The 27,689-nt window shown below is 41.9% G+C and overlaps 1 protein-coding gene across 7 annotated transcripts in view; it reads right to left on the bottom strand.

Annotated features, from left to right (window-relative positions):
* FARP1 (FERM, ARH/RhoGEF and pleckstrin domain protein 1) overlaps window positions 1–27,689 on the bottom strand; it is a 311,897-nt gene that overhangs the window by 68,351 nt on the left and 215,857 nt on the right. For all 7 annotated transcript variants that reach the window (XM_063595979.1, XM_055096923.2, XM_034936876.4 and 4 more), the window contains exons 4-6: window positions 16,319–16,361; window positions 13,547–13,625; window positions 3,545–3,642 (exon numbers count right to left, since the gene is read on the bottom strand). In XM_063595979.1, coding sequence (XP_063452049.1) covers window positions 3,545–3,642; window positions 13,547–13,625; window positions 16,319–16,361 — 220 coding nt within the window. The remainder of the gene's footprint in view (window positions 1–3,544; window positions 3,643–13,546; window positions 13,626–16,318; window positions 16,362–27,689) is intronic.

Here is a 27,689-nt window from a genome sequence, read left to right as displayed (position 1 = left end):
AAATACTGCAGGGAAGATGCAAGGCCAGTGACAGAGGAACAAATGAAAAAATACAGACTATCTTAAAGACTCTATGCATTCAAGCCAAAGAAGGGAGGAAAATAAGACAACAGCAGATTGTGTGTATAGAGACGGAGAAGATGAACATCAGCTTACCAGACATAATTTTCCATTAGGGGTAATATAGTTTCTGCCAAAGGGAGATGACTTGACCTCTTATACCTTACCAATAATCACCAATAATTGAAATCATGACACAATCCACAGAAGACTCTATGAAATGCTTCCTTTCATGACTGAGTGCATGGGATGCTTAAAAATGCAGAAATGGGGCCTTACACATACCAGAAGATTTTAAGAATAGTGTGTGTCTCATGACTGTATGTCAAATACCATGTAAACACTAGAGGAACTTCTCATCCCATCTATTTGCCTTTTGAGAAGGGAAGGTTCTTTGGGGATTTTGAGCCACCTGCTGGTTTCTGGGGGGAAAATGGTATACTGGACTGAGACCATGGTTTTCTGGATGTCAGCGAATCTCCACTCCCAGATATGCAAGTGAAATTCACTACTGTTAACAGACCTTTATTTTTTTAATTTACTTTTTTAATTGACAAAATAAAAATTATACATATTGGTCAGGCATGGTAGCTCATGCCTATAATCCCAGCACTTTGTGAGGCCAAGGTGGGAAGATCACTTGAGCTCAGAAGTTTGAGACTGGCCTGGGCAACACAGTGAGGCCTCAGCTCTACAAAACAATAAAAGAAAAAATTAGCTAGACCTGATGGCACGTGCCTATAGTCCCAGCTACTCAGGAGGCTGAGGCAGGAGGATTGCCTGATTCCAGGAGGTCGAGGCTGCAGTGAGCCGTGATTGAGAGACTACACTCCAACCTGGGTGACAGAGACTGTCTAAAAAAAAAAATTATGGGGGGGGGGATATATTTATAGTGAACATCATCTTTTGATATATGTACGCATTGTGAAATGGCTAAATTAAGCTAATTAACATATGTATTACTGCCCATATTTATTTATTTATTTATTTATTTTTGTGGTAAGAACACTTAAAATCTACTCTCCTTTTTTTTCTTTTAGACAGAGTCTCACTCTGTCGCCCAGGCTGGAGGGCAGTGGGGTGCCTCCCAGGTTCAATGATTCTCCTGGCTCAGCCTCCCAAGGAGCTGGGACTACAGGCGCCCACCGCCACCACACCCAGCTAATTTTTGTATTTTTAGTAGAGACAAGGTTTCACCATGTTGGCCAGGCTGGTCACGAACTCCTGACCTCAAGTGATCCACCCGCCTCGGCCTCCCAAAGTGCTGGGATTACAGGCGTGAGCCACTGTGCCTGGCCAAAATCTACTCTTTAGTGTAACAGACCTTTAAAGAAAAAAACACAGGAGGAAAGAAGTACACGACTAAATGGCATCGGGAATCTTTGAGTAAGGTCAATTTCTCTTCTGCTTACAAAATGCCAAGGGTCAGAGACATTTTATGAAGTTACTATTTCAATAAGGAAGCTTCATTTTAAAGTTTTATGTTGTTTGGAAAAGGAGGGTTGCAGGGGAATAAGGATAAAGGAAATTAATGTTTACTGAATACCTAGCATGTACTGGGTACACAGTTGGCCCTCTCTATCTGTGGGTTGCATATTCAAGGATTCAACCAACCATGGATTGAAAATACTTAGGAAAAAATACTGCATCTATATCAAACATCTAAGATATTTTTTCCTGTCATTATTCCCCGAATAATATAATGTAACTACATAGCATTTACATTGCATTAATTATTATAAGTAACCTAGAGATGATTTACAGTCTATGGGAGGATATATGTAGGTTATATGCAAATACGACACCATTTTATATCAGGGACGTGAGCATCCTCAGTTTTTGGTGTCCTTGGGAGGTCCTGCAGCCAATACCACATGGACATTAAAGGACAACTGTGTATGCCACCATTTAATTTTTACAGCCTTATGAAAAGGATTCTATTATTCTCATGTTCCAAAAGAAATGGAGGCTGGGGGGTTAGTAACCTGCCAGGGTCGCCAACCAACAAACAGAAATCAGGTCTGCCAGACTCAAAGCCTCTTCTCCCTCCTCTCCCTCCTCTCCCTTTCCACTATCATTTTATGAAGAGGGGAGACCAAACACAGGAAAGGTAAAAGTTACATTAAGTTCTGTGCTAAGGATTCCTCCCCTGTAAAATAAGGATAATGACAGACTTGATCTCAAGGGGCTGTTAGAATTAAATGAGATTTTATATATATATATAAAATATACATATATGATACATATAATATATAATATATAATATCTTATAATATATATGATATATATTTTATTTTATATATAAAATATATATGATATATGATATATAATATATATTTTATATTATATATATTATATATCATATATATATTTTATATTATATATTATATATATTTTATATTATCTATATTATATATGATATATAATATATAATGTAATATATATTGTATTATATATAGTATATATTATATATTATAAAATATATAATATATAATATATATTATATAGTGCTGACACATGGTCAGGCTTAATAAAGATACCTTTTTTTTGTTTTTTTTCGTGCCCATGTCATTTTTTTCAAATTGGTAAGAAAACATCTATCTAATAAGTGCTCATATTCAAAAAACAAGAAGATACGCATCATCTGAAACACCTTACTGTACTAGACTAAGGCAATTTTTTGACTACTGAGAGAGACACTTCCGATAAACCTTTGTAAATCTAGTGAACTAGGCACATATCAGGATAGGAGGGGACTGATTATACGAGATGAATTCATATACAGTGGAAGTAAAAGGTGATATGATAGCACAACTTTCCTTTATAGTAGTGCTTATTATACATTAAGTGTTATACCCACAATTACCTTTCTGAAACATAATGTGTATATTTTATTTCAAGTAATTTCTGCCTTGGTCAAGAGGGAAAAAACACCCAGGTGGCTTGTCAGCAAGCCTGGAGATGAGCATAATCTGATTCATCCTTTGTCTATATTAAGGCAAATTAAAATATCTAGGGTCCAGCTCCATTAATCCAGCATGAGTCTTGGTTTACTGAATTCTGGAGAGCAAAAATCTCTAGAGAGAAGTGAAATCTGTGGCAGTATTATGTCTTAAGGCTACTATGCCATATTCAATGATAAAGTTTAAATCCAAGAACAGGACAGAACAAGTTTAGTCTATTTGGCAACCATCCATCCAAGCTTATCCTTTAAGACAACTGAAGTATCAACTGCGTACTAGTCCTTGAAGAAAGACAAACACCTGAACAGAAAGTAAAAGAGTTAATTAACATTTGGGGATATGCATATTAAATGACATCAGGAGTATTGTTTTTCTCTTCCACCCATAGGCCTTCATACGAACAGCAAAAATAACACAAAAACATTGACACTTTCTTTTTTGGTGGATGTGATTTTTTTCCCGTCAATCAGATCACTGTGTTATTTTGAACATGATTTTCAAAGGAAACCAATAGAACTTACATTGCACAATGTGTGAAATCAAGAGAGCTGCGCTGGTGTCATTACACGTCAACCTGCCTTGAGCCAAGTCCTGCTTCACCTGCAGCGCGAACAGGTACCTGCGAAGATCAACAGAGCTGGGCGTCAGGCAAAGAGGGCAGGAGGTCACCGGGAACCTGGCCTCACCATGAGAGGCCAAGGAGAGGGATGCAAACCCCAACCACGAAGTCTGCATGGGCTGGAACGGATTCCAGCTGCCATTCACTGCAGTGTAAATATCTCCCTCCAAAATACAAAGAGATGTATGCTATCATCTTTTCACAGTATGAATAATATGTTTCATTTTATATAGGGGGAGAGAGCCATAAAAATGTGAGACCATAACCTAGCATGCTATATATTTTTGTAGGGTACAGGAAATATTTACATTTTTTCCACAGAATCAGTCATCCATACTCTAACATGGTTCTGTGGCTCAGACAATAACAGCAGTTTATTATGGTGAGTCAGAGGATTGCCAATGAAATGAGAAAAACAACGGGGTGTCTTTTTTTTTGTGGTGTAACTACTTCCATAAGACCCAGTTACCAGATTTGTAAAAATCCATTTTCTTTTCTTTTTTTTTTTTTTTTTGAGACAAAGTCTCGCTCTGTCGCCAGGCTGGAGTGCAGTGGCGTGATCTCAGCTCACTGAAACCTCCACCTCCCGGGTTCAGGCAATTCTCCTGCCTCAGCCTCCCGAGTAGCTGGGACTACAGGTGCACGCCACCACACCCAGCTAATTTTTTGTATTTTTAGTAGAGACGGGGTTTCACCATGTTGGCCAGGATGGTCTCGATCCCTTGACCTCATGATCTGCCCACCTCGGCCTCCCAAAGTGCTGGGATCACAGGCATGACCCACTGCACCCGTTCAATTCTTTTCTTTATATTGTGGTATTAAGCATGTCAACATTTTTGGTCTAAGAGAAAAAATACATTTGTAAATCAAAGACATTAAGTAAAAACTGTGCAACAGCAAACAGGCATATGAAAAGATGCTCAACATCACTGATCATCAGAGAAATGCAATCAAAATTATAATGAGATATCATCTCACCCCAGTTAAAATGGCTCATATCCAAAAGATAGGCAGTAACAAATGCTTGGATGTGGCAAAAAAAAAACACAAAAAACCTCATGTACTATCGGTGGGAATGTAAATTAGTACAACCACGATAGAGAACAGTTTGCAGGTTCCTGAAAAAACTAAAAATAGAGCTACCATATGACCCAGCAATCCCAGTACTAGGTGTGTACCGAAAAGAAAGGAAAACAGTATGTCAAAGAGATATCTGCACTCCCATGTTTACTGCAGCACCATTCACAACAGCCAAGATTTGGAGGAAACCTAAGTGTCCATCCACAGATGAACGGACAAAGAAAATGGGGTATGTATACACAGTGGATTACTATTCAGCCATAAACAAGGAGATCTTGTCATTTGCACAGCATGATTGGAACTGGAGGTCATTATGTTAAGTGAAATAAGCCAGGCACAGAAAAACAAACTTCACATGTTCTCACTTATTTTTGGGAGCTAAAAATTAAAACAATTGAACTCATGGAGAGAGAGAGCAGAATGAAGTTACCAGAGGCTGGTAAAGGTAGAGGGAGTGGGGATAGTTAATGGGTCCAAAAAAATGAGATAGAATGAATAAGATCTAATATTTGATAGCACAACTGGGTGACTACAGTCAATAATAATTTACTATACTTTAAAAATAATGAAGAGTATAATTGGATTGTTTGTAACACAAAGGATAAATACTTAAGGTCATAGATACCACTCCCTGCCCCGCAACAAGACAAAACCAAACCGAACCTGTACAATGTTAAAATGGATGTGAAAATAATGATACGAACTCATAGATTTTTAGATATCTAGTTTACCTGCTGCCTGAGAACAGTGTCCTCTCAGTAGCACCCTTTGCAATCAGATTCTGTCCCTCATACAATTACCTGTTGGGGCCGCACGCTGTGGCTCCCAGCACTTTGGGAGGCCGACGCGGGTGGATCACCTGAAGTCAGGAGTTTAAGACCAGCCTGGACAACATGGCAAAACCCTGTCTCTACTAAAAATATAAAAATTAGCCGGGTGTGGTGATGCGCCCCTGTAATCCCAGCTACTCGGGAGGCTGAGGCAGAAGAATCACTTGAATCCGGGAGGTGGAGGTTGCAGTGAGCCGAGATTGCACCACTGCACTCCAGCCTGGGTGACAAGAGCGAAACTCTGTCTCAAAACAAAAACAAAAACAATAAAAACAACAAAAAACAATTACCTGTTGGAAGGATAGAGAGATAGGGCCTTGGAGACATGGTAGATTCCAGGCAGATCAAAGCATCTCCTTATTTAAAATTGGTAACCCAAGGCAAAGAATTGAGTGTGTAACCTGCCTGGCCAGAGGAAAGGGTGTTTCAGGACAGCCAAGTAGTTGAAGAAAGGTTTTACAGGTTTATCTCCCATAAAGTAAAATTTTGCCTCAAGTATTTGGCAAAAAAATTATAAGTGCCAATTTGTAACATAGCAATAATAATAGAATTAGAAAATCCTCATTCCACAAACTCTAAAGAAATTATTGACTCCAGCCAGGATTATCAATGGGTGAAAAAACCATGTAGGAGACTGGACAGTCACATAAGGCAAAGGTAATATGACTTTACCTGGCAAAAGAATAATCAGAATGTCACCACCTGAATCCAATGAACAATCTCTAATCATTAATGAAATATGAAGCACACAACATCACTTACGACAGACTCCAGCCCAAATGTTTAAGTGTATCAGTCAAGCCCTAGAATGAATTTCCTGTCCTCTCCAAACCTCATGTTGAGATTTCATCCTGAGTGCTGGAGGTGGGGCCCAGTGAAAGGTGTTTGGGTTGTCAAGGCAGATCCCTTATGAATAGACTAATGCCCTCCCTTGGGGGTGAGTGAGTTCTCACTCTGTTACTTCCTGTGAGAGCTGGTTGTTACAAAAAGCCTAGCACCTCCCCGTTCCGCCCACCTCCTCTCCCACCATGTGATCTCTGCACATGCCAGCTCCCCTTTGCCTTCTACCAAGAGTGGAAGCAGCCTGAGGCCCTCAGCAGATGTCAATGCTCAATCTTGAACTTTTTAGCCATCCAGAATCATGAGCAAAATAAACCTTTTTTCTTTATAAATTACCCTGCCTCAGGTATTCCTTTATAGCAGCATAGAACAGACTATGACTTCCAGTTTTGGAAAAATACAAAGGATAGAGGAACAAGTTAAACAGTACCACAAGAAAGCTAGCAGGCAAATTCAGAAAGTAGGATACTGTGTAGTATAGCTGGTCCAGTTTCTTCAACAAGATGCTATCATGAGGAAAAGAAAATGAGGGACTAACTTACATAGGCCCAGATGACATACTAACTAGATGCAATATGTGGTCCTAGAGTGGATCTGTTTTTTTTAATTGATTGATTGATTAATTGACTGATTGAGACAGAGTCTTGCTCTGTTTTCCAGGCTGGAGTGCAGTGGTACAATCACTGCTCACTGCAGCCTCAACCTCTGGGGGCTCAAGCAATCCTCCTGCCTCAGCCTCCAGAGTAGCTGTGATTACAGGTACACACCATCATGCCCAGCTAATTTTTTAAATTTTTTGTAGAGACAGGTCTCCCTGTGGTGCCCAGGTTGGTCTCAAACTGCTAGGCTCAAGACATCCTCCTGCTTCAGCCTCCCAAAGTGCTGGGATTACAGATGTGAGCCACTGTGCCTAGCCAACCTTATTTTAGAATAAACAGATACAAAGGACAGTTAGGGGATAAATAGGGAAATGTGAATATGGCCAATGTATCAGATGAGATGAAAAGTACATATGTATGCATAGAAAAATTCAGAAAGGATATCTTACTAATGTGACGGGCAATGGGAATGCAATGTTTCTACTTTCTTAGTCTTATTCGTCTATTCTAACTTTCTACAATGTATGTTTACTACTATTATAATAATGAAAGGGTATTTTTGATTTTCAAAAGGGCCTTTAACAGTATTAGCCACAGAGGTTTCCATAAGAACTAAATGAGATACACGGAAAACACTATTAGAACAAAAATATTCAATAAAAGTTGGCAGTTTTTAAAAATAAAAGAATAATCCATTTTAAGTCATTTAGGAAATTTTATTATTAAGAACTAAAAAACCACAGCAGCGATTGTATAACCAGCAAAAAGTGCCCTACAGACTACAGACCTACCAGTGGGACTTTCTCTGACCTCCCTAATTTTATTCTTGTTCTCTTGCTCTACCCTTCTGTCTCTCCCCCCAACCCCCTTTCTGTGTGTGTGTGTGTGTGTGTGTGTGTGTGTGTGTCTGTCTGTCTGTCTCTGGAAAGTCAAAAGGAAGAAAAGCAGAGAATATAAAACAATCTAAACCTCATGTGGGAGGCGGGAATACAAACTATCGTGCTGGATTATAGTCACTGTCCTTTGAGCCCAACACTTTGTAGAGCTACAAATTTCTCACCGGTTTTTCATTAAATAGGAGGGCTTCATGTTTTAAAATGACATTCTGAATATTTTACCTGTTTTAAAATGACATTCTGAATATTTTACCATTTATCATTTCAAACGTGAGGTTCTGTGTTCACAAAGAGGTTTTCAGGGACAAATGCATGGGCAGTCTGGCAGGCTCTGGGGACCTTTGGTGACAATCACACATGGGCTGCGAGATGGCATCAGGTTCTGAAAACACACACGCTTACTGGGAGAGCACAAGGCTATTTTGAAGGCTGAAGGAAGAACGTGACTCCCCCTGATTACATGGACTCTTCCTGATCCAAGGCCCTTGTAACATGAGAAGTAGCTTCCTGGGTACTAACTCTGTCCACTTTTCTTACCATGAGCTGTAAGCTGAGCATGCTGGCCGCGATGCTAACTTTAGAGATTTTGCAACACCTTTAGTACTGTCCACTGAAGCAATTCCAATCAGTCTCACGAGAGCTAGAGGCTAAGTTTTACTTGGTGGGCACTAAATAAAATTGAACCGGTAAACACAATGAAAACATAAAGCGCTCAAAATGGAATCAAGTTTCCTTAGCAGAAGAGTGGACGTGAGGAGAGCCCACCTCTCACGTGAGGAGAGGACAATGATTATGGCAGGAGCAGACAGAGGGACTTCACTCCTAGGGACTGCAAGAGTCACACATCATACCCATTTGAAGCCTTGCTTTCAATATGAATAATTTATTTCATCTGGAAAACCACCATCTTCCCTCTTTTCTTATTACATATAAGCAATTTAGAATTCTCCTGCAGTCTAAGAGAACACTTCAGCAGGGCGTGCAGGGCGCAGAGCAACATGTTCTGATAGGGTCCCCTCACCTATAAGAACACAGGCAAGTAGAAGCTGGATCCAACTGAAGACGGGATGCCCAGAGAGAAGGGGAAGAACAAAGGGTGGCTAAACATGGCACAAGGAAAGTGATTCCAAGCCACGCGATAAGAAAAACTGAGATCATGTGGCAGGGTGCAGTGACTCAGGCCTGTAATGCCAGCACTTTGGGAGGCCAAGACAGGCAGATCATGAGGTCAGGCGTTCGAGACCAGCCTGGCCAATATGGTGAAACCCCGTCTCTACTAAAAATACAAAAATTAGCTGGGTGTGGTGGCACGTGCCTGTAGTCTCAGCTACTTGGGAGGCTGATGCAGAAGAATCGCTTGAACCTAGGAGGCGGAGGTTGCAGTGAGCCAAGATCGTGCCATTGCACTCCAGCCTGGGCGACAGAGCGAGACTCCATCTCCAAAAAAAAAAAAAGAAAAACTGGGATCATCTTTTCCAAAGACCCTCACTCGTTGTTTTGAGGCTGCACCCAGGAGTCAATACGCTTCTCCTTCTAGGTGTCTGGGTGCTGCTGTCAATAGGATGGCATTCCACCTGCAGTTCAATAAATAGAAAGGAGTCCAGCTTCTTGTTTAACAGCAGAGTGCAATTTAGTCTCCTATCTATATCAATGGGAAGCTGAAAGAGCTATTCCTGGAGGCCCAAAGCATTAACTACGGAGCTAGAGTCACTTATGCTCTGCTGAAGCACAGGCCAGTTTCTCCGTCTGTCCCACTTCTGTGTATGCGTCCCTCCCCACAAAGCACAGCTGACATGGAGCTTCTCCCAGCATCCCCTCATTCACCATCTGCCAAAGAACAGCACCTGAAATCTCAATAGTCAGTCCATTTTTGCTTCTACAGGAATTTTTTTTTTTTTTTTTTTTTTTTTTTTTTTGAGACGGAGTCTCGCTCTGTCGCCCAGGCTGGAGTGCAGTGGCGCGATCTCGGCTCACTGCAAGCTCCGCCTCCCGGGTTCACGCCATTCTCCTGCCTCAGCCTCCCGAGTAGCTGGGACTACAGGCGCCCGCTACCACGCCCGGCTAATTTTTTGTATTTTTAGTAGAGACGGGGTTTCACCGTGTTAGCCAGGATGGTCTCGATCTCCTGACCTCGTGATCCGCCCGCCTCGGCCTCCCAAAGTGCTGGGATTACAGGCGTGAGCCACCGCGCCCGGCCGCTTCTACAGGAATTTGAGATGCGAGAGTCCCAACACATCGGCCCCATGAGGTTCTCTATGCCTTGTACCAAGTGGGGAGTGATGGAGAGATGATAAAAAAAAAAAGTAGGAATTTCAGATCAATTTTATTCAACAATGAGCCAAAAGAACTGTCTCCTTGGAAAAGACTTCTTAAATGTCAGTTCACACTGGGTGCCAGAAAACAAAAACAACAAAAACCTGCTCCGTCCAGCTGAGCTCGTGTAACTTTAGGAATTTATCAGCACTGACAGAGGAGCTGGCAATGTACCAGGCACATGCGGCTTGATGGTAACAAGCTGTATGGAGTTTCAGAGCAAGGGCCAGAATGGTAGCCAACTGCAAACCTCTAGAGACGATTCACAAAAATTGAAAAGGTGCAAAACTATTGGCAAAACAGAATTTTTAATGAAAAAAAAAAAAAAAACGGGGGGCGGGGGTGAGGGGATACAGGATTTGTGCCTCCAACTTCCTGAGCAAGAAAAGAGCCCTGGTGATTCACATGAGGAAAAGGCACGCTACTGATGCTACTTATTCCAAACACAACTACATTCCTCCAACAGCTGGACTTGCCCTTAGATTTATTTCAGCACGCAGAGCTCAGGGCAATGCAGTTTCCAACGACAGGAAAACCAGCCCGAGAAACCAAGACCCAGCAGCCCCAGTGAAAGGCCCTCCTGTCGTCAGCCAGCCCTCAGTCCTGTGCAGCCCGGCTTAGCAGCTCGGGCTGTCCCCCCTATGCAGGTAGCTCCCAGAAGGCTGCTGCTTTCTGCCAATTCCTGGCTGCCTTTGCCTTCTTCGCTGATTTGAGGGTTCTAAGTGGACGTGGATGATTAGCAGCACAAACGTTCAGAAAACACAAAGCAGTGGGAAGTCTTTGTCACTGTCTCCCTGGAGCTGCACATTCCTGTATCTGATGTCCTTCCTGCTGCTGCTGTGGTCATGGGACAGCTAACAGGTATCTCAAACATGACCTGGCCAGAAACACCCTGACTCTCCACTCCCCAACAGTCCTCCACTTCCCTCCATCCTTTTCTCATTTTAGTAACCCCCAACACCATTTCCCCCCAGTCACTCAAGTCAAAAATCTAAGTGCCCCCTCTCCCTCCCTCAGAGTCCACCACCACCTCATCACCAAGACAGAGAGACCCTGCTTCCGGTACCTGTTCCAAACACAACTACTTGCCTCCATTTCTACCGCTACCTATTGGTGGCTTCTTTGCCACCACCATGTGACCGCCTCCTCACAGGATGCCCCGGGACTCTCCTTCTCCCCCTAACATCCACATGGCAGCCAATCTTTCAACACTATGTGTGTCAAGCCTCTCTCCCACCTCACCACGACGCTCCCAACATTCCTGCCATGCTGGCCCTCCTTTATGTATTTGAATGCTTGGAGCTGATTCCCGCCTTGGGCAGAGTACTGACTGCTCCATCTCTCTGGAAAGCTCTCTCAGTAAATGACTGATGGTTCCTTCTCACTTCCTCAAGAGGCATCCCAGACCCACCACCCTGAAGTCATCACCCAGGCACCTCTATCACATCCTCCTACTTCAATTACCTAAAGAGTTCTTGCCGCTATCTGATATTATCTTGTTTGTTTAATCGCTTTGTCTGTTTCAATGAGAGTATTCTTGTCTTTTCATCACTGCACTCCCAGTGCCTAGAACAATGCTTGCACACAGGGCACCCTTAATAAATATTGCTGATTACATCAGTATCTTCATCCCTTTGATAAATGATGATCAATGATGACCCAAGATACTGTGCTCTGTACTGAGAGGGATGAGGAAGGATATGATGGCCTCGGTATTAAACAGTCACTGCTTGAACACCATGATAAGAATTAGGCTGGTTAAACCCAAATGTCCAACAATGATAGACTGGATTAAGAAAATGTGGCACACATACACCATGGACTACTATACAGCCATAAAAAATGATGAGTTCATGTCCTTTGTAGGGACATGGATGAAATTGGAAATCATCATTCTCAGTAAACTATCGCAAGGACAAAAAACCAAACACCGCATGTTCTCACTCATAGGTGTGAATTGAACAATGAGAACACATGGACACAGGAAGGGGAACATCACACTCTGGGGACTGTTGTGGGGTGGGGGGAGCGGGGAGGGATAGCATTAGGAGATATACCTAATGCTAAATGAGGAGTTAATGGGTGCAGTACACCAGCATGGCACATGTATACATATGTAACTAACCTGCACATTGTGCACATGTACCCTAAAACTTAAAGTATAATAATGATAAAATAAAATTTAAAAAAAAGAATTAGGCTGGTTAGATTAGTGTCCTCTGAAGGATTCTCTTCAAAGGGAATCATTTTATCCACACATGTTCCTGCCAGCTCTGCCCTCTTTTGGAACACCATCAGTCTTGCCTCAAATTATAAAATGAGGTTGGGCGCAGTGGCTCACGCACATAATCCCAGCATTTTAGGAGGCTGAAGCAGGTGGATCACTTGAGGTCAGGAGTTCGAGACCAGTCTGGCCAACACGGTGAAATGCTGTCTCTACTAAAAATATAAAATTAGCTGGGTGTGGTGGTGGGCACCTGTAGTCCCAGCTACTCAGGAGGCTGAGGCAGGAGAATCGCTTGAATCCAGGAGGCAGAGGTTGCAGTGAGCTGAGACTGCGTCACTGCACTCCAACCTGGGCGACAGAGAAAGACTCTGTTGCAACAACAAAAAAAGTATATATAAAATGAGTAGAAGTGATGATGTGATGATGGTGATAATGACGATGGTGATGATGATGGTGACAACAATGAAAACAGTGATGGTGATGGTGACAATGGTGGTGATGACAGTTACCATTTACACTGTCCCTACTGGATCCCAGCTACTCTAGTATAATACTACTTATCCTCAAAACCACTCTGGCCAAGCAAGCATTAGAGTCCACACTGTAATAGGGGAATTAACGGCAACACAAAGGGAGAAAGTAACTGGCCCATCACAGCAAGTGGCAGGATGGTGGCCGAAGCCAGGTCTGACTCAATGCCTGCACTTCTTCCACTTGGTCACACTTAGAAAAGAACTGACCTCCAGTTCCTGCCAAATCTACCACCCATGGCAGCGGCAAAGACAAACTCTGAGTTGACATGTTGGTTTCACAGAAGAGATTCACATCCAGAACAGTCCATGATGTGACATATAAGATGGAAAATATGCTATTAACAGAGTATAAGCCCAGGATTCACTTCATATCACAACCTTCAAGAAACCAAGTTTTAGGGAAAACGGTACTTCTCCCCCCATTTTTGTAAGCAGGGCTGGGAAAGAGGAAGGTTAAACTGTTCAGTACAGAACAGATGCTGGTCAAGTAAACATTATGAAAATGTTTGTGTCATCAATTGAGAACATTCATTTTCTCTTTTCCTCTGTACTCTGTAGCAAAAAATACAGTTTCCAAACCACTAACCTTGTGAGTTCTTCTTGGAGTTGTGTGTGGTCAGGCGGAAAGAATTTCACCACAAACTTAACAACAACATGCTTTGGCCCTAAAGAAGAAGAAAAAAAGAAGTAAAGCATTTACTGATTTGTGTTTCAAATGCCATTAAAGAAAAAGACTTTACAGATACAAATAATACATCTCATTCCAAGCTGCCAAGTGCACATCTGCCATTTTCCAAGTCACTTAACAACTGGCCAAGTTCAGCTACTAATTCACACTTCCATATTGTGGGGAAAGAGAGATCCATTTTTAAAAAATACTGTGACAAAAGTACTACATAGAGCTATTAAACTTTTTCTCTGCAGAGTTAAATTTTATCTAGGTTTTTTAAAATAAAGTCATTTGTCTTCAAAAATGTATCTAATTGGCTAGTTTTACCCAAATAATGAAAACATACATCAGTTATGCAATTCATTATATTTAACTATTTATAAGGTACAGTTGCTAATATGTTCATCAAATATGTTTTCAGCCTCTAGGTGCTCTTCTGAGCTCTGGGGAAAACATACATCAGAAATGGCCCTGGCTTTGTCTCAGCCAGCCAAGGCCTTTATAAGTATCTTATAAACCCTCTTACCAATGAGTTTAGACAAAATCAGGAAGTAGATAGGGAGTGAGGGGAGGGAAAGATTGAATAAGATGAACAACTTTTCAGAATTAAAAAAAAAAAAAAAAGAAAGAAAACAGGACAAACAGATTATAAAATAATAATCTGTGGCCAGGCGCGGTGGCTCACACCTGTAATGCCAGCAATTTGGGAGGCTGAGGTGGGCGGATCACCTGTGGCCAGGAGTTTGAAACCAGCCTGGCCAAGATGGCAAAACCCTGTCTGTACTAAAAATACAAAAATTAGCCAGGCGTGGTGGCGGGCGCCTATAATCCCAGCTACTCGGAAGGCTGAGGCATGAGACTCATTTGAACCCAGGAAGTGGAGATGGCAGTGAGCAGAGATCGTGCCACTGCACTCCAGCCTGGTGTGAGAGAGCAAGACTCCATCTCAATCATCATCATCATCATCATCATCATCATCATCTGTGATTTGGGTTGGAGTTTTTTTGTTTTGATGTGTAAGCTACAATATAAGCCACCTTAAAAGGTCTGCCCTTTGGAATGATAGCAATACATTTATGTTCTATGAAATATAAGGTACTATAATGAAATCTAAATTTTAGCTGTCGTATTACAAAAGCAGAAAAATGTCTGTTTTACTTTTCACTATCATATACAAATACTAATTATGTATTATAATTTCTGTGATCACATATTCAAGTTTAAAAAAAGCAAAAATGACATACAATAAAGATGTTGACAATATGTACAAAATTGGGAGAAAAAACAAGGCATTAAAATTAACAAACTCTTACATGTCAATTCTGGAGCACAAAATAACAGCAGCAAAATGAGGAAGACGAGAAGGCTGCGCCACTTATTCTCTGCAATTTTCACTGAGCGGCTACTCAGATCCTTAGAAAACTTGAAACTAGGAAGATGCTAGCACTCAATGCCAAGTGACAGCTTTGTCACACATGGCCTGTCACAGCATATGGAGGAGACAACTACACTAATGCTCCAGCTCTGACCCAACCACAGTCAACTCTGTCTTCAGGTCTGCGCCAAAGATATACCTTCCTACTGTTAGCAGTTCCCTTCATGCGGGGGACAAATGTCGATCTCCTAGACTCTATGCTACCTGGGCCCATGAGGCTGGGGGGCTTCTCTTCGCCCCCAACACTAGTCGTTGCCTGCCAGCCATGCTCAGGACACCCAGCAAATATTAAATGATGGCCATTTCATTGCCAGTACAATTATTATAAGTAACTGCTTAATTGAAATTGTAGATGATCAACATCAATTTCAATTGCACACGGGCTACACAGAAATTGTGCTGCGTGTTTATTACATCCACATCAATTGCTGTAAGTGGCCCAGTGGGGTTTCTTAATCAGACATAGAAATGATCCCACAGGTACTGTAAGCTTCATGCTCAACTAAAAGGATACAGTATTCTCAGATTTTTGTCCAGACTCTGACTACATTGAAGGGCCATTTGGGATGACATCGGGACCAGAGCTTGATGCTGAATTTTAACTCAAAGCATAGAGAGGGGAAGACACAAGAAGAGAGAGAAAAAGGAAGCATTCTTTTTCTTTGTTCCTCCCCTACACATTCCTTAATCTTTTCTTTCCAACACACAGTCTAAATGCACACATGCCAGCCTCCCTTCAGGGCTCTGCTTGCTACTCAGAAACACACACACACACACACCCCACACACACACACACCACATACACACACACACTCACACTTTCGGCCACTCTTTTTCCCAAACAATACCTGCATTCTGATTTCACAGGCTTTGAAGAGGAAGGACCAAAAACCTAAAAACAATGTTATGAATAAATGGCTCCACCTCTTCCCTTCGAAAGTGACAGAAAGGAACAATGGCATAGACAAGACAAGCTCAATTATTCTGGGGTTTAAGATAATAGCAGGCTTCAGTTGTTAATCAAAATGATATTTTATTTTCCAAGCTCGGTTTTGATTACCAAACTGTTACACATTAAAACTGCAGAAGACACACATTTTAATAGTACACGGATTAGTTGATGATGAAAAGCAATTATGGGGTAGAAGAATTTGTGTTTCTAGTGCTTCATGCCACAGGGCAAGAGATGTCTAGACATGAAACTGTCTGCCTTCAGATTTCACATCACTATTAAACATATGGTATATACTTACTTCTAATCTGTTTCACAATGGGTTTTAGGAGATCCAGCCACACCTAGAAGGGAAAAAAGAACAGATTGAGACCTAAGTTCTCAATGAAAGAGTGCAAGTATTTTGAGATTTTGTTTAAAGCTGTTTAAAATCAAAATATTTTTGAGGATATGAGGCCGTCTGTTCCATTTTTCTCCAGAATGCCGTATCTTACGTTGTCTACCACTTTTATAAAACAGATCCTCATTTGCTGATATTATCCCTGAGCTTGAAAATTAAAATTGCTCCTAGACTCAGATACACATGGTTAACTAAGAAGTTTTCTATTCTCATTTATACATTTATCATATTTACCTATTTGGAAAATATTAATGAATGATTTCATTTGTGACTACCAGCCGAGTGAAATACGTACATTCCTTATTGAAACAGAATACACAGATGTGTGAGTGTCTAGAACAGCAAGCACATCTTTGAGGGATGCGGAAAGGGAATGAATATTTACAGAACACCACCTCTGCACCATGCACTACCTATAAGCTACTGACCTCTCCAGACAAGGCCAGAGGGATTCTTGTTACCCAGGAGTGACATCTGAGACTTGCAGAGGCTAATTTGCCCCAGGTCCCTCAGCTAGAGAGTGACACTGCTAGGACTGAAATCCAGTCTAACTTCAAAGTCCAGACTCTCTTTCACACATCTGCTTCTTGGCACACAGTCTGGATAGCGAACTTTTCAAGGAAGAGAGAAACCTGCTGCCTTTATTAATAAAATGTAAGTTGACCATCCCATTTCATGTGTTTTTTTCTTTAAACTCCCCCTTGAATTTCTAGTCATTTGAAAGGGTTCCACAGAAGCTCATATTTGCATATATGACAAAACTAAGTTAATGTGCTTAATAGAAAGAGGGTTTTATAAGTAAATATGAAAACGAGAAACAGCCCTTTAGAAAATCATGCTGAGAACCACAGATAATTTACAAAGAGAAAATGCCAACAGCTAACAGAAAACTGTTGACGTTCAGGAGTAATCTGCACTAGAAATGCAAATTGAAACAATTAAATACCATTTCCACCCATTAAATTTCCATCTAGATATGGCTGTACACACACTTGCTTGCATGTTTATATTTTATAATAGCCAAAGTTGGCCAGGGTTTAGATACATGGATTAGTACAACTTTTCTGGAGACTTATTAGAGAATCAGGACCTAAGCCCTAAAAAGTACTACCCAGCCATTTCACTTTGGGAAATTATGCATTTCTGCACACACAAGGAATACTAACTGCAGCATTTTTATCATCGTAAACATTTTTACAGTAACCTAAATTAAGTAGAATAATGTATATCGTTATGACACATTACCATGCAGGCATTAAAAATCAAAAGACAGGCCAGGTGCGGTGGCTCACACCTGTAATCCCAGCACTTTGGGAGGCCAAGGCAGGTGGATCACAAGGTCAGGAGTTCGAGACCAGCCTAGCCAACATGGTGAAACCCCATCTGTACTACAAATATAAAAATTAGCTGGGCACAGTGGCAGGCACCTGTAATCCCAGCTACTTGGGAGGCTGAGGCAGGAGAATCACTTGAACCCAAGAGACGGAGGTTGCAGTGAGCCAAGATCGCACCACTGCACTCTAGCCTGGGGGACAGAGTGAGACTCCGTCTTGAAAAAAGAAAGAAATAAATAAATTCAAAAGACAGGAGTCACAGGAGAGCCTAGACCTTTATTGAGATTTCCATGGCAGGGCAAGGCAGGGTACACAGTTTAGGACTGGCCCGTTGGAATAATTTTGGCAATCTCTTAATTATAGGAGCAGTCTGGAGTTGCCTGTTACCAGGCGCTGAGATGATTCAGGCAGAGGAATACTGCTCCCAGGGATGGGCAGGTCAGATAAAGGAGGCAGCCCTGGGTTGGTTTCTTTGTATATCAAAGGTGGGTACCCCCAGCTGGGCCCTGCTAGCTCTAAGGATTGGCTAGCACTGGAAGCCGCAGTCTCTTCTTAGCCAGAAAGGTCTTTTAAGATGTCAAAACACCACAATATGCAGAAAATTCTATATATATGCAATACACACGGAAGGGGCAGAAGTAGGGAGCAAGCTTCCCTAAAAATGACCCTGTGCTAAGATCTCAAAGGGAAGAAAGACAAGCAGAATCTATGAAAACAGACAGTAAAAACCCTAGTCCTGATGCCCAGATGATCATCATGGCTGCAGAGCAGGGCTGGTGGGTCAGGAAGAGGCCTGGCCCCGCCAAGGCCACATTCAGACGCTTTGTCCTTATCCTAAGAGCAATGGGAAGGAACTACCCCATGGGGAGGACATGATTAGATCTGTATTTTTAAAAGATGAGCCTGGCAGCGTGAGAACAGGTTAGAAGGAGCAAGAATGGATGCAGGTTGAGCTGTTGGCAATTGTCCAGGCAAGACAGGACGGTATTTTGGACCAGAATGGCAGAAGTAGAGTTTGAGAAAGTAGGTGGATTCAAGAACAACTGAAGAGGTAACAACCAGTGGAATGCACTGATGGATACGATGCCCAGGGAAGGAGGTGACAATAACCGGAATGACACTGAGATTTCTGCAGCGGGCATCTGGGCAGACACTGGTGCCACCTCCAGAGATAGCGAGCACTGCAGGATGACTGGGACTGAGAGGTTCCAGCCGAGTTAATTTTCTGAGGTGTCCTTGGATCATACAGGGAGAGACAGTATACAAACAATGACACACATTCATCTGGAGCTCAGAGGAGAAGCCTGGGCAAGACATCTCACATTTAGAAGGTGCCACCACCCTGACTCCATGGAGGATAAGATGGCCAGCGTAGAGTCTAAAGAATTAAAATGCATGAGCGTTGGCCAATATGTCCACCATGGACAGCCAGGTAGGAGCAGAGGAGGCGTGAAGTAAAGGAAGGAGAGAACTGTGTCATGGACATCATGGGATGACAGTGTCCGCAAAGGAAGAAACTGAAAACTGTCTCAAACTCACACCCGTCCTTGACTCAGTGATTCAGCAGGTCACTTGACCCAGGGTTGGGTCTGAACGTCTGGTGCATGGGGAAGAGGATGAATGGCTTCATCAAGAAACTTGGCTGTGAAGCAAGAGGCAACAGAATGGGGGGTAGCTGGCTGGGGAATCAGGTAAGGGTATTGTTCACTTGCTTGTTTTGTTGTTGTTGTTTGAGACAGCGTCTCACTGTCACCCAGGCTGGAGTGCAGTGGCGCAGCCTCAACTTCCTAGGCTCAGGCAATCCTCCCACCTCAGCTTCCTGGGTAGCTGGGACTACAGGCACATGCCACCATGCCTGACTAACTTTCATATTTTTTGTAGAGACAGTGTTTCGCCATGTTGCCTAGGCTGGTCTCGAAATCCTGGGCTCAAGCAATCCACCTGCCTCGGCCTCCCAAAGTGCTGGGATTACAGGCATGAGCCACTTTGCCCAACCCATTTACTTGTTTTTAACTGGAATGACCTGCATGTATTTAAGAAAGGGAGGGGTTAAAAATAGGGGCAAGAGGCGATGACCAATATCCAAAGAGACCTGAGATGATGCGAACACAGAGCTCTAAAACCCAGGACACTGGCTTAGGATGGAAACAACATCCTAAGGGATAGGGATAGGGACAGGCTAATGACAGATCGAAGGAGGTTCATCCTCCTTCGATCTGTGAGAGGGACAGGGACAGGCTAATGACAGATTGAAGGAGGTTCACCTTTCTGTGTTAGGAAAACAAGAAAATTCCTCTCTGATGCCTTCTGTTTCCCTTGTAAAATCAGAGGGCTGGAGGATACAGGAGAGTGGAGAAGTTTCCAAACTGTCATGCTGCCTGAGAGGGTGAGTTAACCAGAGAGCGCACTGGGAGCCTGCTGTCCTGGCCACTAAACTCTCTTGCCACTGCCAGGGTGGCCACAGAACCAGCCTAAACTTCTGCAAACTCCCCAGGACGAATCAATGACACTTTGGCAGTGCAGTTGCCTATTTTATGAATTGTTTTTAAACATCTCTCCTCTGTTTCTGGCATTTCTGTGGAAAGCATCAAACACAAGCACCTATTTGAGCCAAGGGAGCATGTGGTTTTATAACACGTGGGGCTGGGAGCACAAGATGGGCCTGGGTAATTCAGTGTGTTCAGCAGCTCCGCAGCGGGAACACTGCAAGAAGCCGATCACACTCCAACGCAACCAGGCTGGGTGAGGACGCATGGCCTGTGAGGACCTATCTGTTTCCCAGCGAGATTGCAGAGCTGAGGGAGAAGGTCTGGGGCACGCTGGACTTAAACCATTAGAAATGGATGAGCTGGGAGCAGCAAAAAGAAAAAAGAGGTTGCCACTCAACTGCAGTGAAAGCATTGGCCTTTGCTATGCAGGGAGGGTCACAGGGAGGCGAGCGGAGCTGGACTAGGTCATCCTGGGCTAGTCACTTTTTCCCGCATCCTAAGCACACAGAAACCAGTTACCGATGAGTTAAAAGGTAACAAAAACACCATAAGCTTTCTCTAGAAGGTCACATTTGTTATGATCTCTTTAACCCCAAACCCCTACCCCTTCAGCCAAACCGTAGCCCCTGTTCTCACTGAAATCTATGCCGCTGATCTCTTGAACACACTCACACATCCACATGGCCTGACTGGAAAGGCATCTGGCTGAAATGAATAGACCTCTAGAGAAATCTCATTGCCCATCAGTAGGATTCAAAGATGCACCTGCTTACTGAATCCAGGCGCCTCTGCCAGGGTTTGAAGGCCTACTGTATTTATTAGTTTGCTGAGGCTGCCATAACGAAGTACCACAGACTGGATGGCCTAAACTACAGAAATTTATTCCTGCAGGTGGAGGCTGCAGGTGCCAGCAGCTGTGGGTTCTCCTAGAGCCCCCATCCCTGGCTTCTGGACAGCTGCCACCTCGCTGCATCCTTGCCTGGTCTTTCCCCTGTGCAAGCATTTCCAGTGTCTGTGTCCAAGTGGCCTCTTTTAAGGAGTAGGGCCTACATACACCAAGGGCCTCGCTTTAACTTAATCTCCTCTTCAGAGACTTAAGCTGAGCGCTCACGCCTGTAATCCTAGCACTTTGGGAGGCCGAGGTGGGTGGATCATCTGAGGTCAGGAGTTTGAGACCAGCCTGGCCAACATGGCGAAAACCCATCTCTACTAAAAGTATAAAAATTAGCCAGCCGTGGTGGTGCATGCCTGTAATCCCAGCTACTCGGGAGGCTGAGGCAGGAGAATTGCTTGAACCCAGGAGGCGGAGCTTGCAGTGATTTGAGACAGCACCATTGGACTCCAGCCTGTGTCACAGAGGAGACTCCATCTCAAAAAAAAAAAAAAAAAAAAGCAACACAATCTCTGAATACACTCACATTCTGAGGAATTCAGGGTTAGGGTTTCAACACATACAATTTTGGAGGGGACAAATTCAGCCCGTAGCACGGTTCTTCCACAATTCAGCTGCAATACCGCCTTTGAGCCCATCTTGCTCCATTTCAGTCAGGCGCCCTGTTTTCTTTCCTCCAATCCAATTTGTCTCTGATGCCCTGTTAATGCTACTTTCCCCGTTTGGAACACATGTGTGCTTTGCACATCATTAGGTGACCTTGGCGTTGTGTGAGCATCATACAGTGAACTTACACACACCTAGGTGGCATAGCCTACCACCCACCAAGGCCAGGTACAGCCTACTGCTGTCAGGCTGCAAACCTGCACAACCGCTTACTGTGCTGAATACTGAGGCCAACTCCAACACACTGGCAACTACCTGTGCATCTAAACACAGAAAAGGTACAGTGAAGACCCAGGATTATAATCTCATGGGACCACCATTGTACATGCAGTCTGTCATCCACGAGGTCAGTATGTGGCGTGTGGCTGTACTCGGAGGTGAGAGGAGATACTAAGGCCAACGTATCAAAGGCAGGGCAAGCTGAATCACTATCCCCAAAGCTGTTCTCCTCTTTCTCAAAACATCCTTTTTCCCCCTATTATTTTGGTGGGTGATGTTTTAGGTGGATTTAATAAGCAACTGGAATGTTTGAGGTGTTTTGGAAAGGGTCTTATTAAAAGATAATCAGTTATTTGATATGAGAGCAGGGGCAGGGAAGGGACTAATATTTCTTGAGCACCCACTGTGTGCCAGGCAGTGGGTAAGTGCTTCACACATTCTCATTTAATATTCAAAACAATGTGGTCATTTTACACATGAATGAAGGCAAGCTCAGAGGGCTTATTCAAGCTGCTCAATGTCACATAGCTGGAATCTGACATCAAGTCCGGCTGAATCCAAGACTAATATGCTTCCCTCCAAAGCTAAAGGACTCAACAAAAGTTCAGTTCTCTTCTTAACTACCAAAACAGCATATGACAAAAACAACCTGTCAACTGTAACACATATAGGAGCCAAGAAAATATTTGTCATAGAAAAATATCCAGTGTCTAGAATTCATTGCAACAAATTAGTCTTTCTGCAGTTGACTCCTAAAAGAAAAAGAAAGAGCCGTGCGCGGTGCCTCACGTCTGTAATTCCAGCACTTTGGGAGGCTGAGGCAGGCGGATCACAAGGTCAGGAGATCGAGACCATCCTGGCTAACACGGTGAAACCCCGTCTCTACAAAAAATACAAAAAAAATTAGCCGGGCGTGGTGGCAGGTGCCTGTAGTCCCAACTACTCGAGAGGCTGAGGCAGGAGAATCACTTGAACCTGCGAGGCGAAGGTCACAGTGAGCCAAGATCGCGCCATTGCACTCCAGCCTGGGTGACAGAGCGAGAAAAAAGAAAAAAAGAAAAAGAAAGAAACAAAAAAACTTTACTTTGAATTCTTTGTAATAATTTGTTTCAAAGTAATTTTAAAAATTATTTGACTTTATTAATTTTACATTTGGTTATATTTAAAAGATATGTTAAGTGTGGCTTTCCTTGTAAACACCTATCACTTTCTAGAGATTTTCACTTCCGGTCAAAATAGAGTAACAGGGACTGGATTTATTTTCCTATACAAAGCAACTCCAAAAATGGAGAAAATATATAACACAACAGATCTGAAAACATGGGACACCAAGCAGTGAGAAATGGTGATCTCCAAGAGACAGGAAAATGAAAATGCGATCCCTGTGAGCGCCCCAGCCTGCTGCCTTGAGTGAGTTTCCAGGCTCTGGTGTAGGAAGGAGGAACACAGGTTAGGATGCGGCCAAATCCATGAGTGCAAGAGATGGAGGGGAGAGTTCAGGGGGGCCAAAGGGATGCGAATTCACAGGACAGAGTACCAGGGAGTAGAGAGATACCCAAAAAAAACTTAGGAGAGCCACAGGGGGTTATCCTTGAATGTGTGGGAAGGAGTCAAGGTCAGGAAAAAAAAAAACAGAAATGTATTAGAGGTAACAGTGCCTGGTGCTCACAGGGGGCCAGGAATACTACCGATTCCCATCAGCCAGTCTGGAAAACCTCATGATTCCTGGGGCCTTGGCAGAGTGCTGAAGAGTCACGCTTTAGTAGTCGGGAATAATTCACCCCAGACTATGCCCTACAGTGTCCAGGCTAACAAGTCTTAAAAACCAAATCCAAAAGGATCAAATTGCTTCCAAATAACTATATCCCAGAACAAATTCAATAAAACTTACAGTAATACAGAAGTATGCAGCATATCTGACATCCAATTTTTAAAAATCAGGTACAAGAAGCAGGAAAATGCGACCCACAAGGAAACAACAAAAATCAATAAAAACTAACCTAGAACTCACACGAATGACAGACTCTATAGAGAAGGACATGAAAATAATTATTCTAACTATATTCCATATGTTTGAAAAGTTGAGATATGGAAGATATAAAAAAAAATCCAAGCTAAACTTCTACAGTGAAAACTATACTGTGAGATATAAAATGTTATGCTCTCTGGATGACTGTAACAGCAGATCAGCATTGCAGAAGAAAATATTAGTAAACTTGAAGACCTAACAATAGAAATAATCCAAAATGAAACACACACAAAATCTAAAAAGCAACAAAACTGTAGAACACTTTAAGCAGCCTAATGTACAGTAAGTCCTCACTTACCATTGTCAATACGTTCTCAGAAAACTGCTACTATAAGCAAAAGGGATGATAACAACAAAGGATATAAAATGAAGTCATCAAAAAATTTCAGTTGAAAGGAAGGCAGATAAAAGGAACAAAAGATGATGGCTAGACAAAAAGAAAACAAACAGCAAGGTGTTCAATTTAAACTATATCAATAATCACATTAAATGTAAATGGTCTAACCCCTCCACCCCCCATTAAAAGGCAAGGATTGTTAGTCTGGATTAAAAAAGAAAAAAGCAAGTATATGCTGCCTATAAAAATACACTGCTAATGTAAAGACACAAATAAGTTAAACAAAAAAGGGTGAAAGTATACCATACTAAAAAATAATAATTTAAAAACTGAAGTGGCTATATTAGTGTTGGACAATGCAGATGTCAGAATAAAGAATATTGCTGGGGATTGAAAAAAGGGTAATTTCTTGGCCGGGCTCAGTGGCTCATGCCTAATCCGAGCACTTTGGGAGGCTGAGGCAGGTGGATTACCTGAGGTCAGGAGTTCGCGACCAGCCTGGCCAGCATGGTGAAACCCTGTCTCTACTAAAAATACAAAAATTAGCCAGGCGTGGTGGCGGGCACCTGTAGTCCCAGTTAGGAGGCTGAGGCAGGAGAATCACTGGAACCTGGAAGGCGGAGGTTGCAGTGAGCTGAGATTGTGCCACTACACTCCAGCCTGGGCAACAGAGCGAGGCTGTCTCAAAAATAAATAAACAAACAAATAAATAAATAAATAAAATTTTAAAAGGGTAATTTCTTAATGATAATGGAGTCACTTAGTCAAGAGCACGAAACAATCTTAAATATTTATACACTTAATAACAATTTTAAAATACATGATGAGGAAACTGATGAGACTGTAAGGAGAAACAGTCATGCACCGCATAGTGACATTTCAGTCAAGAACAGGCGCATAATACGTCAGTGGTATATATTATAATGCTGTATTTTTTACTGTACCTTTTTTAGTTTAGAAACACAAATACTTACCATTATAATTGCCTATTGTATTCAGTTCAGTAATATGCTATAGAGACAACCGTACAGCCTAGGTGTGCAGTAGGCTACACCACCTGTTTGTGTAAGTACACTCTGTGATGTTTGCACAATGAAATTGCCTAAAAACACATTTCTCAGAACATATAGCCATTGTTAAGTGATGCATGACTGTAGACAAATCAACAATTATAATTACAGAGATTTTTAATATTCCTTTCTCAATATTAGTATGTAGGCAGAAAATAAATAATAGATTTGAACAACAGTATCAACAAATGTAACCTCATTGAAATATATTGAATATCCTACCCAACACAGAACATACAGTCTTTTCCAAGTGCGTGTAAAAACACTTGCCAACATAAGACATATTCTGGACCATAAAGCAAGTATCAGTAAATTGCTTTAAAAGCTTCATGTCATATGAACTATGATTTCTGACCACTATGGAATTCAATAATAAAGCAACAATTGAAGAATTTGTGAAAAATCTCCCATAGATTTAGAAATGAAATACCATACTTTTAAATAAAGAAGAAACCAAGGGGAAATGGGAAAGTATTGAAAATGAAAACACAATTTGTGGATGCCACAAAGAAATCAACCTTTGTGGGATGCCACAAAAAAACCCTATTAATTTTAAAAATAATCTATTACAATTTAAACATATGTAATCTAGAAAATTAGATAATTCAAATAAGGAAAATTTTTAAAAATATGTTTTTCACCATTAGGAGATCATCATTAACACTTTAGGGAAGTGGTTCTCAAAGTTGAGCATGTATTAAAATTGCCCTAAGTAAGGGCTTGTTGAAACATACACCACTGGGCCCTGTTCCCAGAGTTCCTAATCTAGGATGCGGCCCTGAGAATGTGCATTCCTAGCCAGTTCTCAGGTGATGTGGATGCTGCTTGTTGGTCTGGGGACCATGCTTTAAGAACCAGTGCCTTAGTACATACATTTCCACATCTCTCATTATATGTGATGTGTATGAATATAAACATTCATATACTTTTTAAAAACCAAAATGAGATTTTTTATTTTTTTGAGACAGGGTCTTATTCTGTCACCCAGGCTGGAGTACAGTGGCGCGATCTTGGCTCAAAGAAACCTCTACCTTCTGGGTTCAAGTGATCCTCTTGCCTCAGCCCCCTCAAGTAGCTAGGACTACAGGTGTGAGCCACCATGCCTGGCTAGTTTTTGTATTTTTTGTAGAGGGGTTTCACCATGTTTCTCAGGCTGGTCTTACACTCCTGAGCTCAAGTGATCCACATGCCTCAGCCACCCAAAGCACTAGGATTACAGGCATGAGACATCTTGCCTGGTCACCAAAATAAAATTTTAAAAATGGTTTCATATTTTATCTAACCCCAACTGTGCAGAATATTACCAATTAAATATGTAATCAGTATAAAAACATGATTAATGAGATATTTTGCTTTCTTTGCTACTCTTTGGAATTCCACATCTATTTCATACTTAGATTACATTTCAATTTGCACTAGCTATGTTTCAAGTGCTTATTACCTAAAGCTTAAGAACTTTGGATAAATGAAAATATAATTTTGTCTAAGACTTCTTTCCCTCTACATAATGTAGTATACCATAGTCTATTTATCCATTCTTCTCTTGATGGCACATGTGCGATTTCCAGTTTGGAGTTATGAATAAAACTGCAAAGAATATTTTTATACTTATTTTTATGGACATAAGCTTTCATTTCTCTTACGTAAATACTTAGGAGTAGAACTGCTGTGTCAAAAAAATTACTGTATATTTAGTTTAATAAGAATCCTACCAGACTGTTTTCAAAATTGTTTTATCAGCTACTTCTTTTTTCAAAGATTTGTACCTCTCCATTTTGTAAACTTTCCTCTCATCAAATACTCAGGCAATATTCAAATTCCTCCAATTATCTAAAGAACGTCCTTATTGATGATCTGTCGAAACTAACGTCCAAACCAAGACCATGTTTCATATCTGGTTATGTCCTCTAAGTCTCTTTTCATCTGTCCTACTGCCTCTCCCTACCTTCCCTTTTTGACAACACTAATCTGGTGAAAGGAATCTGTGTTTAATAAAATTTGAACTGAAAATCGTAGAATATGGTTTTACGTATTTACCAAAAAAGCTTTAAATGAAAAAGAAATTAAAGACAGATCTGCAAACCAAACTACAAAATCAAATGTAGTACAGGCTATCCCTATGCACTTGTGTACTGAACTCATTAAGTAGGATTTGGTATTAGAGATATATGTGAAGGGAAGCTTTGGAATCAAACCAAGACAATATTACAATGCAATGTGTGGGGTTTCAGGGAGC

The sequence above is a fragment of the Pan paniscus genome, chromosome 14 (genome assembly GCF_029289425.2).
Source record: "Pan paniscus chromosome 14, NHGRI_mPanPan1-v2.0_pri, whole genome shotgun sequence".
Classification (NCBI taxonomy): domain Eukaryota; kingdom Metazoa; phylum Chordata; class Mammalia; order Primates; family Hominidae; genus Pan; species Pan paniscus.
Note: the sequence above shows the minus strand (reverse complement) of the source record. Positions and strands in the feature narration are given on the sequence as shown.